Here is a 16,609-nt window from a genome sequence, read left to right as displayed (position 1 = left end):
ACATGACTTTACATCACAAGGGCTAATGATTTTTGTATGGATGCTGCACATCATATAAACACTTTGCACAGACATGCACATAGGTTTCTACCTGCTAACTTCTATAACCAGTATTTAAAAGCACAAAAATACTAAAAAGAAATTACTCAAAAATAAGGAATCAAAATAATGTACACAAAAAAGAACAATTTTATTAGGTATACTGAACTCCAATTTTGTAACTTAGAAGCTAATAAAGTGAAGTGTTTTGCATATATTTACCACTTAAAGAATCACATATATTCACCATTTAAGACTTTAAGGGAAAAAGGAAAAAAAATTAGGCTTTTAAGCCCAGTTAGCACTATGTCAGACATATTAAGATGTCACAAAAGCACACTTTACGTATTATTTAGCTTTTTAAAATTCAAGTAGTATCTTCGGATGTGATGAGAACGCAAATCAATGCAACAATGCAATGAAAAACATTCAGGCCTGACAGTGAAAATAACTACATTTAGACAAATTCCTTGAAAATCGACTGTTTTCACCAGCATGAAAAATTATAAAAAGAGAATATTTACAAGCTGAAAAAATCAAGGCAAGAGATTTGAAAAGCCCAGGAAACACAGAAGATGAAATAATTTTGTTCCAAGAGCAACGTTAATGGTTCCAGCCGCGTAGCTCACGTACCAATCCAATTCACCATTCAGGCACACGAGAAGCCAAACCAACGCTGTGCCCCTGCTTCTGCGCTCCAAACCGCAGCATCGCAGGTTTAAAAACACGCAATGGCTTGCCACAGGCGTTACGCAACGCCACCGCAACCTTGCGGAAAACTTCAGCGCCTGGAGTTTTACCGGGGGACAGGTGTGAGACGGCGCGCTCCCCCATCCCCGTCCCCCCAGGTGCCCCTCCGGAGCCCGCCGGCCTCCAGGAGCGGCATTCCCGCTCCCTTCCCCGCACAGGGCCCTGAAAGGGCGGGAGATCGCCCTCTTCCCCCAGCCGCACACCGAGCCGCCCGTCCCATGCCGGACGGCGCGACTCAGCCCTAGCGGGACCCCCAGGGCCGGGATGCTAGCTTAGAAGAAAAGGAGGGAGGAGGCGCAGCAAAGCGAGGCTGCCTCCGCCTGAGCCGCCGGAAACATGGGAACTACAGAGCGGCCAGACCCGAGCGCACAAACTTCTGCCGCGGCCAAGCTCAGACCCGGCCGGGAAGAGGGGAACCGGGCCCGCCCGCGCCATGCCTCCGCTGGCGGTTGGAGCCGCTCCCTCCCGCCCTATCCCCGGCTGGGGGAGAGAGGACGGGCTCGGCGGTGCGGAATTTCTACCTGCGACACCAACGGAACCAACGTCTGCTCCACGGAGCGCGTGCGGACCTCCAGCCCCGCGTCCGCGCCCAAAGCCGACGAGGACGACGAGGAAACACCGCTACTGCTGCACGGAGACATGGCCATGGCGGGGAGCCGAGAAGGACCCCCGACTCCCTCAGAAACAACTCTGCTCCTACCAACCGCTACCCACACGGCAGCGCCCAGCGTGCCTCTACTGCCCCGCCCCCGCCAGTCAGGGCACCGTTGCCTTGCCGAAGCGCACGGAGATACCGCGCGCGCGCGCTCAGTCCCCCTCGCGGCCCCTTCCACGCCCCTTGGGACGGGATTTAAAGCAACAGCTCCAATTTCTCCACTCGCCCCAGCATGCAGCAGCAGCATGAGTATCGGCAGCTTTCCCCTCCCCTCCTTGTGCCCACCCCTCCCACGCCGTGTCCGGAGCGGGCGCTTCCCCCACACCCCCGCTGCGTAGGCGAGCGCGCGCAGCCTTCCAGCCTCCACTTCCCCCGACGCGCACCGCCCTGCTGCGGCCGAGCCCGCCAGCTCCCGGGACTGGGCGGGTCTGTGGCACCCGTGTCCCGCATCAGCATCGCTACCTCCCCGCTGCCCACATAGGGCTCTACGCCGAACTTCGGAGCCGCTGAAGAAAGGACTGGGGCTTGTCCCCTCCGCAGCTGCTCCGACCTAGAGTTTGCGTTGCCCTTGCCGTAGGGAGGAGGCCTTTCCCAGGACGACAGCGTCCGAGAGTCGAAAGACCCAGGTTCAAGGGTCCCTGCCTGGGTGGGGGAAGGCTCTTCCCTATGCATGCTCACACCTGTGGCCAGGGTCCACTCTCTGGAGTGGCTGCAGGGCTTGGGTAGCCTTGAAGGAAGTGAGTCAAGGTCCATAACCAGACTTCAGCCACCCTAGCCAGTGCAAATTTGGGGGGAAGGGTAGTGCCAGGCAGAAAATCAGGGACATCAGTACAGGGGGAACTGGGAAGTTAGCTACAGAGGCACTGTCTTACTGAAAATTATTTGAGTCAAGATTAGCTTATTTTACATGGCATCTGGAAAGATTGATTAGCTGTCTTAAATTAAACTTCATCCTCTTCTCTTTTAGCAGCCTCCCAGTGAAAGACTCACCTCCTGCCTTTCAGTTATTTGCTTCCTATGACTGGCACATCGGCTGTTTTAGAGGACGAACTTGAATGTGTATCTGGCGTTACCCAGTCTTGGTGCTAAAGCAGAACATCTATGGTCGATTTAGCAAGAAGAAAGCAAAAGTATTTTCAAAGGAATGAAAGTTTTCTTTGGCTTTAGGAAAGGACTAAACTCAGCTTCACATTAGTTTATGACCTATATTCTAGAAATATCAATACATGACTGCTTACTCATCTAATCTGACTCTATATTGCTGATTCTTCAACAGGCCTGTCTCCACAAACTTGTGGAAACAGTAGTAAGCTCTTATGGCTGTGATTCAAACTACCAAGGTGCAGAGCAGCTCTAGTCCAGAATGGGGGTAACTCAACGCAGCACTGTGTATGAGCCAGCAAGCCCTATTTAGGGTCTAGGCTCCAAACTACTCCAACATAGCTATTTAGTTTCCTAATCAGAACTGATTTGTGTTTAACTACTCTGAACTCAGACAAAACGACCATCTGCCTTTTTTACATTCGTACATCAAGGATTTTGTCTCGTTTTCTGTCTTCAGAAACATTTCTGACCTATTTGATTTCAGCATCTTTAGCAAAATATTTTGTTGTCCTACAGAGTTTTCCATGTTTATTAAAAAAGAAAATTGCCAGAACTGCTAGTATAACCCTAGATAAAAGCATGATCCTATTCCTAGCTCTTCAGGAAATTGGTTTCATATCCTATTTTCTAAACATGGTTTCATATCGTATTTTCTAAAATGACATTTTCTACAACACCAGGTATTACAGGAAAAAACTGAAGGCTTAAATATGCTACAGTACAAAATCATTTAAATGGTGGGCTAGACTGAAATTAATGTGAATCATATTTGGTAAAAGTGGTTTAGAACACACTTGAGATTTCTTATTTTTTTCTCTGTTTCTCTGAAATTCTGTTTATTTACTTCCAGTATCTTTCATTCTTTTCTACATCATTTGTTTTCCCTTTATATCTTTCTCAGTAGTTTGATTCTAAGCATCCTGGAACAATTGTTGTCTTCTGTTATATTTTGGTACCAAGGAGAAGCCTGGATGCAGCCTTGACAGGGCTACACATTGGTACAGGGGACTTCTGGATTGTGTGAGCTGAGGCATACACCAGACAAAGTGTCACTAATGCAAGAGAGAGAGAGAGACAACTATATTCCTTTGGGATGTAGTCCCCCCTGCTGCCTTTTACTTCCAATTGTTAATTCCCGCTTCAAATCTTGAGGTGGTTCTCCAAGTGCTTGTCTCAGAATGATTCGTTTGTTTAACTTTCAGAAGAAATGACATAGCTTCATTTAAAACATGAGGTTAGGGAAGAAATGAGTTTTTCAAAATTGAAGAATTCTTACCATTGTTTTGCTGAGAAGATCCCCGCTGGCTCAAGAAAGTGAAATTTAATGACAGATATGTAAATAGGATGGGACAGTAAGAGAAATGCCTTTTCTGGGCCCCGTAACAGTTTGTCTAAATTTGGCTGAAGTATAAATTTCTGAAAACTGCTTTTTGGATACATTCTGTAGAATGTCCTTAGAGTCTAACAGCTAAATTTTCTAAAACCTCTAAATGCACTGAGCAGGACTATTTGAGATAACTACCTCAAGACTGAGCAGGGCTTTAAGTGCCGAACTGCTGCTTTCCATAGCTAGAGACTATTGAGGGACTGGGCACTGGAACTGAAAGTTGGAAGATTGTCTTTCTTGTCTTCCTACTGCTCCTTCAACTGGTATAGACAGCCAAAAAAAAAAAAAAAAAGAAGAAGCAATCTGATTTGAAAACAAAGGTATTCGAGAGCCTCATATAGGGGACAAATGTAAGGAGTGGGAAGAAATGAGAAAATAGCAGGTTGAAGGAGGGCACAGCAAGTCATGTGAGAGAAAGGGAGAAAACTGTGAGGGAGAGGTGTGGGAGAAAGTAACTATGGTGCTAGTCAGACATTGCAGTGTTCTCCAGCTGCAATAACTACCTTCATTAAGGTCTTGCCTGTGTGAGGTTCAGGGACTTTTGATTTCTGCACTGATACGAGATATTGCAGGAGAAGCTGAAACTATTCTATTATCAACTGATGAGTCTGATTTTTTCTTCTTATTCGTAGTTTCCTTGTCTTATCCTTTAATAAATATTCCTGGTATATGGATATGGGACTAAAGCCTACTGACATTGGTGTGACAGCTTTTGTAGGTGAAAAGTCTCATCAGTTAAATGCAGTTGTGAATTTGGCCTTATTTCAAAAGAATATCCGAAAAATAAAGTTTCTGCTAGAAATAGTAGTAGGAGTTAAAATGCAGTTTTAAAAAATCATATCACTAGGAATGGTAGATTTGCATGGGGCTAAGATTTAGAATACAGGACCTTTTTCAAATTAACTCTATAAAATAGATTTATCAATGAGTTTGCATACTCTTCACAACTCTCAATGCTACTGCTAGATATCAGGCAAAATTAGTTCCTAGATAAGCTTAAAATAGGCAATAATTTGGGATTTTTCCCTTGCACTCCATGAAATTGCTCTTTCATACCCTTATATTTTTCATAGTACTGTGGATGAAGCTTATTCCATCTAGGATCCTTTTGTAAACAATAGCTAACACATGAGTCTTTAGAAGAAGGTATGAGCAACCTCACAGTAAGCAGATACGGGATAATCATCCTTTTTGAAAGTCTTAAGCTGATTTGTAGTTAGAGATTGGGCTAGGCTTTGAAGCAAAACATTTTGTCTCATTCAAAACTTTTATCCTAGTGCTGAATACTTTTTATCTGTTCCTGTGGGTTATAAAGCAAATATGGAGGACTGAGGATTTGAAGAAATCTGTAGCTTGCAAAATCTTTAAGAGCATTTGCCACCTAGCAACAGCTAGGAACATGTGTTTCCTTAGAACAATCAGTAATTGTGCGATTCAGAAAAAAAGTATCCGCCACAATGTTTATAACTGCAATTGTAGTTTATGTAGGAAGAAAAAAATGCAGTAAAAGACTCATGTTACATCACTAACAAAAGAATTTCATTACCATAAGAAGTCTCTAACAGGGTGACAAATAATCAAGATTAAAAAGAATGTGTGAGACCAGCAGAAAGGGAAACAATGACATTCCTATTATAGCAGGGGCCTTTGCAATAAATGATATGTCAGCTTTTTCATTTTGAATTGTGCTGAATAACTTGGTGATTTTAATTCATCATCAAATGAATACTTAGATTAGATTTTCTTTTCAAATTTGCATTTACCAGCTTAGTCATGCAATAAATACCGCATTCCTTGAGAAGTTTGAATTGTCTGTATAATATTTTAAAAAGTACTGTTTATAAATATTAATGATTTTAAAATCACTCACAGATACTTTGTTAGTTTGCAGGGGTATGTAAGGAAAGTATGGGAATAATATGAAAGAGTAATTTCAACACACATGATTTGGCTGACTATCAATATCCCATTGGTGGGCATTTTGTGATGCTAATGAGATAGTAGGAAAAAATTGCACAAATGCTAATAATGCACATGAACCATCCTGTTGATTCAATTTAGACTCATGCATAAGTCTTTGCAACATCTATGAATATATTTCATTGGATATCAGTTATCCTAGTTGCTCTATTTTCCTCTTTTTTTTTTCTTAGACTGAAGCAACTGGGGATATCCAAGGACACTACATCTTTCATGCTTCCCAGATCTTTGAACTATTGATATTTGTTAGGGATTTTACCCATGTCACATTGTTGAATTAAGAATCCATAACCTCTATCTGTTCTAAAAAAATGGACAGCCTCAAGACATATAGTCTTAGCGCTACTTAAAATTCCATACTAGTAGGGTACTAAAAAATACTTAGTTTCAGTAAACATTATTTTTAAAGTATGGGCCATAGTTTCTTGGTTAACAACTCAAACCCAACCAAGAGATTATTAATATGCATTCCTAACAAACTACTTTTAATGCTACAAGATAGACCACACATTCTTCCTAAATTGGACTACTGCACTATTTAGAGAAATCATCAGCCTAACCCCTTAAAGGCAGCTGGTAGGATTCAGTTCTGTGTCTGGCAGCAGGAGTAGAGAGTATCAGAACTGGAGCAGAAAATTGTAAGTGCAGCTGAAATGGAAAGGGAAGCAGCAAGCTATTGCCAAGGGAACACAGGGATTTTTGTAATAAGTGTATTCAGTGAGTTTATACTTGGTATAAAAAGGTCCAGAATAGATGATAATCTAATTAACTTAAAATTTAGAAGCCTCTCTTTTTCTATTGCATTTAAAGTACTAAAAATTTTTCAAAAACTTGACATTTGTAGTGATTGACAGTGCATCATCAACTATTTTTAAAAATATCAAAATCTAGACAGACCCTAACAGGCAAAAATTTTCAAAGCAAAAGGAGGTATTTAAGTGTAAGGAGCATGTTGACAGATTAATTTTGTTGTATGTACTAATGGTAGGCCTTACTTGGCAACACTTCCATTGATGTAAGTTGGTGTGTTTCCAAATGAGGATGGCATGTTTGGATATGCTCAGGACATTGTAGGTGTTTCTCTAATAAGAAGAAGTTTGCAAACCACAGATGGAAGTCACTTCAAAGTCCAAGCTTTCTTGCTTTACACCTCGTCTCTTCTAGCAGTTAACCAGAATGTGAAATCCAATTGTCTGTTTTGGTTAAGGAGAAAATAATTTTCAAATCAAATGTTTCTCTGATCCTGTTCATTTATGAAGAATGCCAAAAGTCCTACTTCTCTGAAAACAGCACAAACCAATCAATAGGAAACAATTTTTTTCAGTGTTTCAGGCTCCTTGCCAGCTATTATTTAGCCCACAAGTGGCTTCTGGTCTCTCAGGACTTTATTCAGTGACTATAAAGAAACAGAGAATCACAGAATAGTTGGGGTTGGAAGGAACATATGGAGATTGTCTAGTTCAACCCTGCTCAAGCAGGGTCAGCTAGAGCAGGTTGCCTAGGACCATGTCCAAGCAGGTTTTGAATGTCTCCAAGGATGGAGACTCCACAGCCTCCCTGGGGAAACCTGTTGCAATGTTCATCCACCCTCACAGTAAAACATTTTTTTCTGATGTTTAAATGGAATTCCTGTATTTCAGATTGTGCCGATTGTTTCTTGTCCTGTCACTGAGCATCACTGAGAAGAACCTTCTCATCCTCTTTACTCCCTCCCATCAGGTATTTATATACATTGATAAGAACCCCCTGAGCCTTCTTTTCTCAAGGCTAAATGGTCTCAGCTCTCTCTGCCTCTCCTCATGTGAGAGATGCTCCAGTCCCCTAATAATCCTCAATCATACCTATATGTGTATCCATTTTGATTTCTTACAATATTATGTATCATAATATGGCAGCATAACCCCCCAATCACTCTATTTTAAAATTATATATTTATGAAAATTAAAACATATAACAGAGTAATATATATAATAATTACATCCTGACAGAATTGCTCTCTACCATACCTGATATACTTTACTACTATACTGATATCTGGCTAGGGAATCTCAGCACTTTCAGCCAGAACCATGTAACAGCTGTCTTATCTGTGTCTCTGTCCATTTCAAAAGTGATGGTCAAGGTGCTGAGGGAACACAGCAAGCAAGATAATATTTTTTTAGCTCTAGCAGAGCTCCTTACTGACTTTGAAAGAGAGCTGATTAAAATACTATTTTTTTTTAAGAAATGGGCAAGGCTGAAAGAAGAAGGAAAATGAAAGAAATCGACATAGACCAGTATAGCCATGTGTTCAGGTCATATATGCAGAATACAGAAGCAGATTAAAATCTCTGCTCAGCCAATTTCAGGTCATGGTCTTGAAACTAGGTTCCCACTTCCTATGTGAATGCTCAGCTACAGATACTTCAGGGTGGGTGTCTTTTTCAAATTAGTCTCAGAAAGACTGTGGCTTTATCCTGATACAAAATAGAAACAGCTTTGTTCCCTCACAATTAATTCTTACCCAAACCTAGGAAAATTTAATAGATCCAATAGCAAATTTGCACTCTTAACATTATATCAATGTTTTTATGATTTACTGTACTTTTTATTTCAAAGCAGAATTTGAACAAAAAGCAATGTAGTCAGAGCTGAAGCAGTTCATAGTATGTTTAGGAATGTTACTGTAGGTTTACATTTCATCCAAAACAAATGGTGCTAGATTCCATATTAGGGCCTAAACAAATGGTTCTTTCTTCACTCTTAACATTCTTTTCAGTATATAAAGATACTTTAAGGCGCTCCTTTGAACACTTTCCTAATGGAAACTGAATGTGTACTTTTGGCTTTTAAGCCAAGCATCATTTTGGTTCCTCTTAAAAATTCATTTATTGAAAGTCGTATTTGAAGTATGAGATCTGTATGAGAAGTATGAGAGAGAAAGTTCAGCATTCCAAGGGGAACCTTAAAAATAGCATGAACAGCTTTCTTCTGTCAGGGATTGTGTGTATACAGGCTGATCACAGGAGACTTCATGTGTACAATGAAATTGTACTATATCCATGCAGTTTGTTACAGCACTGTTACTTTCATAATTTTTATCACAACTCCTTTCCAGTCAACATTCTCCTTACTTACATCTTGAGATTATTATCCTTCTGGAGATTATTTTGCAGTTTGTTACAGAGCAGGTGCTTGTATATTAGAATTACCAGTTTGTCATACTGCTCATTTTAATACAGCGAAACCCACTTACACTTGGTTCTGTTATACTTGGTTGAAATCATCAAGCAAAGAATAATAAAAACCAATGAACTATTTCAGAACCTTATACTTATCCTATCAGAATTCTTTGGTGAAAATCAAAACCCTTCAGACATCAGCCTAAAACTGTTCCCATGGAAGTCAACTGTAATGTCCTAAATTCTCTGGGATCAGGTATAGGCCAATAAAAGTCACTTCTGTTAATCCCCAGTTCCTATAGCCCACATTCAGATCTATTCTTCAGAGACTTTGCTGTATTCTGGCTTCCCATAGTCTGATAACTTTTCTTATTTATCAAGGTATTCTCTGTTCAGCACTATTGAATCTCTTGGTTTTTGTCAGGCTTATGTAAAATGAATTTTGGAAGGAATTAAGCATAGGGAACCTGTATATACTGAACCTTAGAATATTTAGTCTTATCTATCCATATCTACAGTGACTCTATTTTTGTCCTGTGCCACTAGGGCTGATAATGAGAGGCATTTCATTTGTATGTACTTAGTTCTTTCTATGTTTTATTTCCTTTCTAATGAGATGTAAGTAAGTTGATGGAAAAAAAAACCCAACAAAATCTTCCCTGCTCTCTGCTGATTGTGTGTTTCAGCTGCTCACCCTAAATAGTGCTGAACACCAAGTATCCCAGAAGCGATAGGAACTGACTTCACCTTCTCGTGATGAATATCAGTTATGGCTCTGCTTTTCATAGATACAGACTCTTCTAGTCAAATATCAGTGATGACTCTGGCAGAGTGGAGATAGGTTTGTTTGCAACAGACGGAACAATGGTTTCCTCTGGTCCTCTTTTGGCAGTTCTGCTCCAGAAGAACCAGCTGTGGCTTCTCTGGGAAAGTACTATTTTTAAGAGTTTTTCCTCTGATCCAAAGAAATGCACAGAAAGGTGATCCAGCCATAGCTAGTATTCCCTTTTCTGGATTATTTCTGTGAGGCTGGTAGGAGAATTGATGTGAGTATTAAATTCTCTGTCTTCTACTTTGTATAGATCCCAACCTTGGAGAGCATTCTGGGACAAAAGAAGTGGGAAATGGCATGACTGCCTGAAAAGGCATTCTGCAGCTTGTTTTAATTTTATTTCATGGAAGAGTTCTGTGTTCTCAGAGGCACCTTTAAAATATAACCCTGCTGGGAAATAAAAATAGCTGAGTGTCCTCTGTTCCACTGCACTAAAACACAGACATGCAAGACAGGCAGACTAAGCAAGACAAAGCTTCCTTTTTAGAGCAATTTCTGTAACATATTTTGCCAAGCAACACGATCATTGCTCCAGTATAACAGAGAGAAAGTAACCTTCATCTGTCATTATTTCTGTCCTGAGACTTAAATACTTGGAGAAGACTGTAAATCACTAAATCTGAGATTCATACAAGAATCTGGGACTCTGTTGCAAGATAAGTTCCCAGACATCATATGAATATGAATCATAATGTTAAAATGAATAAAATATAGGTCAGTTCAACAAAATAAAGAAACATTGGATAAGTTACAGTATCTGGTACACACTTACAAAGCTGGTAGTTCCTGAAGATGCCTCTTTTTCTGAGATTCAGAACCTATATATGAGTTGTGGTAAGGGAAACCTGAACTAGCCAGTTACATCAAATCTGAAATGTCTTTGTGCAGCAGCATCTAGTCATGTATGAGTAATATGGCACAGATGCATATGGTATGTTAGGAAAGACTATATAGAGCATTAGCTTTGTTTGTTGGTAGCCTAGCAAATGATTGGTAACAAACTAATACAGTGAGTATGACTTCTTTCATTTTTTTCCAGCGTATCCTTTACTAGAAAATGTTTAGCCAGACTTTCTTGAATTTCTTGTACTCTGCTGTTTTCTTGTGTGCTACTGAATACTGAATTTCTTGTACTCTGCTGAATTACATACTCAGCTGAATTTCTTGTACGCTACTGTTTGCTATCTGAAAGCTCAAAATTTGGCTGACTTCACTGGTTATAGATTCCCTGGTAATTTCTTTTCCTTGGTTGAATATGTAACTTTTATCAGATTTCTAAGGTGAATATTTTCCAAAGTAAATTTAGAATTACTTTCAGCAAATATTTTGTAGTGAGATTGAAATTCATTTTATACAAACATATCACAGATGGTAACATTCAAATGAATGATTGTAGAAAATAATTAATTTGAATTTAAATATTTATGGAGAAAAAATTGTAGTATTTATGCAGTACTCTTTTCAATAGATTTTGTATCCTCTGTTTAAAAAAGAATGGCAAACTTGCAAACCTTTCTGCTAGGGATTGGAATGATTTTGTTAAAGAAATAAGTCCTCACATCATGAAAAATAGCCCTGTAGCTCCTAAGCTTGCCTTCCTTCTTAAATCCTCCTAAAAATAATTTTAAAACTTCTTAACTTAGTTTCTTTGGTCAGATAATGTCTCTAACCTGTGTTCTTCTCTGTAATAATTTTCTATATGAGGAACATTTATCTCAAAGGGAATCTGCATGATTCAAGACAGTAGATTCTATTTTGATGTAATTTTAATAATACCATTCTGATTATTTCTTTATTATTTAAAATATAGTTTTATGGATCCCACCGTCCAATAATGCAGTCTGCAATAACTGATAGCTTACTGATGAAATCTCTGTATTTGGACTACTTTTCTACTGTTTGTCACTTTTTATGTGGAATGAAATTTATCCAGCATAAGTGAAATATTAGCTGGTGTAAAAAGATTACTTGAGGATCTGTTGCTGAGGCATTTCCACTCCATGCTGCTGATCAGCTATTCAGATAACCAGCAGATTAATGACTATTTGCAAAAGAAATGTGCTGCTACATTTTGAGGTAGAGAATTGGAAGAAATTTACTTTTGAAGGTAAATTTTATGGACTTTAGGTCCATAATGAGGAATTGATTCAGTATTCACTCCCTTCCAGGTACGACTTTCTAGCTCTAGCTCCTTTTTTTATAAAAACATAACTCAAGCTCTATATATTTATCCTAACCTTTTAAAAACAGATGTACTAAATATATTTATAATTATTGTCAAGTTATAAAAAGATATTTATTTACTGTAAAAAATTAGATGGCTTTTGTAAATTTTGAGAGTGTAAGACTCACAAATATTAATCATTGATGTTATATCCTATTCTTTGCAGTTAAACTCCCCTTGATAGCATTTCATTCTTTACACAGTTCAACTTTTCAGTTACCTTTCTGTTCTGATTCTGCCAAAATAATACCTTTTTTATTCTAATGTTATGAGAAAAACACATATCTTGTTTACCAAAAAAAAAAAAAAGAAAACCAGTTTGCCATCCCTTTCAAATGAATTTCTCAAGCTGCAGTGTGGCCTGCAGAGTGAAAATGTGAAAATAAAATAAATAGTCTCATAAATTCATGTACAAGGTTTTCCAAGAATGCAGTCACTGCTCAGAAGAGGAGACAAAGAGGACCAGTGAAGTATAAAACACTGTGCAGACTAATTTGCAGTTCTACAGTGAATGCCTTTATTTGGCTTGTGCCGTTCCCTTCCCTTCCTTCTAAGAGGCATCAGATTTCTAGGAGAGAATGAACATTAATTTTTTTTGGCATTTCTTACAGGGAAAAGCCAAAAGGACTAGTGATTTGGGATGAACTTCAAGACATTTGATTTTCTGCTAAATCTTTAAAAGCAAGATTTTTGTCTTAAAAAATAACTGGATACTTGTTTCTGTTTCTAGTTTACAGATTTACAGGGACATAAAGAGTTAATTAACTTAGACTTAGACAACAAATCTGTAGTCAAGTCAGAAACAGAAGCCTGGGTTCTTTGGTCCCCTGCTCTCTGTGTTTTTGTTAATACATATGTGATAGCTTATATTTTTTTGTTTGATAATATTTTGAGTTGTTAGAAAGCTGCCCAAGTAGAAGCTGGTCATTTTTGGATTATGCTTTTAACTGGTATCACCATCTAACCATCCACTACATCAAGCATCAGTCTAGCTACTTGTTTTTCTTACAGCCCATCCATTTTCTTCTACACCATGACTGTACAGAGAACACTTTTAAGCTGCTGTGCAGTATGCTCCTCTACTTATGCAAATTGCTTATGATATTCTAATTTACTGCTTAAGAGAAGTTAGCAACCTAATAGCTAGGTAAGAGGCAGTTAGGGATCATTTGTATCTAAATATAATTTTAATTATTGAGGCAAAATATGCCAGATACATTATATACATACAAGATAGTGTATGGATAGGAAATTGCTCCTTAATAGGCATACTTCTTATAGTAAAGCCCAAAGATGCTTCAGGCTTTCTTTCATGCTGACTGTTATTACCATTAATGCAGTGAGAAACTGTATTAGCAAAAAAAAACCCCCAGAAGCGGTTATCAATTCCAAGACATTTAATAAAGTTTCATAACTATAACATACAAGGATCACAGCAGAGACAGATAACGGTGATGAAAGAAGCACAAAGGCTGAATAGAATGTAAGGGGTTTTTAGCTGTCAAGGAAATTTGAAAGTTGACTAATATAACTGTTACTCTTGTTTATATCACAGTGCTAAATGGAAAAATACCCTTTAAACATTGGTTAAACAAATAGATTTAAAGCATTCTCTCTAACAAAACAGAACACTGGCTTTTCACCAAGCAATTCAACCTGTGTGAAGCAGAAGTGTAGCTAAACCATCCTGGGAACTCTGACTCACAATGTCACACATCCTCCTCATTCCAGAGGGGAAACAGTTCACACCACCCTTTTTCCTGGCACAGCTTGCTTCCTCCTCTCCAGCTCTGGGATGCAGCCCAGCCCACATACTGATGAGGCCAAGGTTCTTTGCACACTCTGCCCACCTCGAAAAGAGGAGAAATCAGTCCACTAATCTCTTCTTGCTGTCTCATATAGAACAGGAGGTAGTCCTTCCTCTTCTGTGTCATATTTCAAAACTGACTAAATATTTGCGCAAATGTTGACATTCTGGATTTTTTTTAACTTCATAAATCACAATGTTGCTAATCTGACTAATTTTTAAGTGAATTTACTGTTACTTCTTGGCACATTTTCATCAGTTTTAATACAATGAGAACTTTTTTTGTCAGTTTACTGTAAATATACTTTGTTCAGGGGCCAGAAAATGTGTACTTACCACTTAAATGCACCAGATATGTTTGCTGAGTCTGAATATGGGGACAAGGTTTTATCCTAGCTCCCTCAAATCTAACCTTCGGTTCTGGTTTACTGATCTTTCCTACCCATTCATGGGAGCAATTATATTGAAGGGTATAGGCACTCTCGTTAGTTATGCTGTAATTAATTTTAAACGTCAACTAAATCATCATGAGTTCAGCTACTGATTTGGTACTGGTCCTTCGTGGGACTAAATATCTGAATTTTGGCTACCTCTTTTGTTATTAAATGCTGTCTACTCTAATCATGCAAGTAGACTCTTGACTTCAATGACACCACTTCCACGAGGAAATGTTATAGCCAGTGGTTAATTACTCTTCTTCATGAAATGATATAGTGCTAAATGGGTATAGAGATACCATCTTCAATACAGGATGTTGTTACCCTGCTGGTAGATTTTGGAGATGAGAGGAATGAGAATAAAGCTGTTGTGAGGCAGATTTGTTTCCTGAGACATTCAAGACACTTGCTTTGAATAACAGGCCCCTTACTGTTCCTGCCTCCTCATGTTACTTTTCATTCTTCCCTCTTTTTGCAGTGCTTCTAAGAACACTGCCACATACTACATAGAAAACTAAATATTCTGTTGTAACTGGAAGTAGGATGGATAATGGTAGCGACTACTTCTGCTCTTGAATGAGTTATGTGAGATGGTTAAGAAAATGTTATGTGTTGGGGAAAAAAGCATTTAGTTTAGACTGATGGACTGAAAGGGAAGCCAATAACAGCTTTTGGAAAAGGTATAACATTCCTTTGAGTAGGCACTTCGAACAAAGGAAAACATACAGCAGAAGAGCTAGGAGACTAGTTGTAACCATCACATGAAAGAGTACGTGGAACAAAAGAGAACTGGAAAAAGAAAATTAGAAGATACATTACAATTACTAAAACAAGAATAGAGGATCATACACTGGGACAAACTACTATTCCTGTTACCATCTGCAGAAAACACATAGCTGGCTAAATGTCAAAGCCTTAATGATATCCTGAAGAAAGCTGGATCTGTGAAGTGTGAGCTAGATGCTTAGGGAACAAAATGCAGGAAGCAAACCTGATGGGTAAATATGCTTTAAGAGTGGAAAGAAGCATTTGATTCAGGAAGCATCAAAGGATAGGAAGACTGCAGAAAGATTCTCTGTTTGTGGGAGAGATCTGTTTCTCCAAAGAGGCAACTGAATATGTTGGAAGAAGTAGAATAATAGTAAAACGTCCTTACATTGCTTCTTATACATGCAAGTACAAGAAAAAACTTACTGTGAATCATGACAATGTTATTGTTAAAGTTTTCTCTCCACTATGGTAGTGGCATAATGCCTTCTTCAGTTCTCCATAGTCACCTACCAGCTCCTGACTTAGAGCGTGATGTTCCTTCAAAACATTTTCTGTCAACAGGAGGAATCAATGAATGGACCAGGTCTATGTTCCACTTACAAATCTAAGTCCACCTATTCAATATTGCTTTTAAATTGTTTCAGGTCCTCATTCTTTAGAGAACTATGTCATTTTCACTTTATGCTTACCAAGTACCTGCTAGCCAGCCTTCCTACAAACTACATCTAGGTCCATAGCAGATCTCTTTATTTGGTCCTTAGTTCCCTAGATTGGACCTCTGCCTTTGCAAGTTGTATCCATTTCTTCCTGTTTTCCTAAAACTTGAAGCACTGGAAAAAGTACTGAAATTAGAACTAGATTCCATGGTTCTTTGGAACCCCGTTCCCTTTTCAAAACTAGCTTCAACTGTCCTCCAGTTTCTTGTCCAGGATTACCTACTCCACTCCCTTTTCCTTCTGCCTTTTTCCTTCATGAGTCATCACAAGCGAGATCTAACTTTCCTGTCTCATATCTGCCGACTTATGTACTGAATTAAACTGGGGACAGATCAAATGATTACAGTGATCCCCTCCTGCAAATTTCCACATATTGCCTATGCATCTCAGAGCGAGACTAGTGCAACAATCTAGTTGTAACTGGTTTCCTAATCCATTTAGAGTCTGAAACTGATTTACTGCATTAAGCAGAGTATTTTACTGCAGGCAAAATATACTAGTGCTTTCTGCTGTACAGAAGCTGGTTGGAGGTTCTGGTTGAGGATTCAGAAGTGTTGCTTTAAATATATAAATCCCTAACTGGCCCATGATTTATTCTCACGAGACTATATTTTCTCATGTATTGTGCTGCCTTGCAACCGACATGTTCGAATTAGAGACTTTTTAGGTGAAGGACCTGGTGGCAGTGCTGTTTTGTGCTTTTGTTATTTGTTTGGACAGGATATTTCCAAGCATGGTAGAAACTG

General features: G+C 38.9%; 1 protein-coding gene across 4 annotated transcripts in view; it reads right to left on the bottom strand.

Annotated features, from left to right (window-relative positions):
* Nucleotides 1–1,651, bottom strand: part of CTNNAL1 (catenin alpha like 1) — a 54,344-nt gene extending 52,693 nt beyond the window's left edge. For 2 of the 4 annotated variants that reach the window (XM_064506759.1, XM_064506760.1), the window contains exon 1: nt 1,311–1,648. In XM_064506759.1, the coding sequence (XP_064362829.1) occupies nt 1,311–1,436 (126 nt within the window). In that variant the 5' untranslated portion in view covers nt 1,437–1,648. Of the gene's footprint in view, nt 1–1,310 lie in introns of all 4 variants that reach the window. The other 2 variants (XM_064506762.1, XM_064506761.1) reach the window with 2 other exon arrangements.
* Between the last annotated feature and the right edge of the window lie 14,958 nt (nt 1,652–16,609).

This window comes from Dromaius novaehollandiae, chromosome 2 (assembly GCF_036370855.1).
Source record: "Dromaius novaehollandiae isolate bDroNov1 chromosome 2, bDroNov1.hap1, whole genome shotgun sequence".
In the NCBI taxonomy this organism is placed as follows: domain Eukaryota; kingdom Metazoa; phylum Chordata; class Aves; order Casuariiformes; family Dromaiidae; genus Dromaius; species Dromaius novaehollandiae.
Note: the sequence above shows the minus strand (reverse complement) of the source record. Positions and strands in the feature narration are given on the sequence as shown.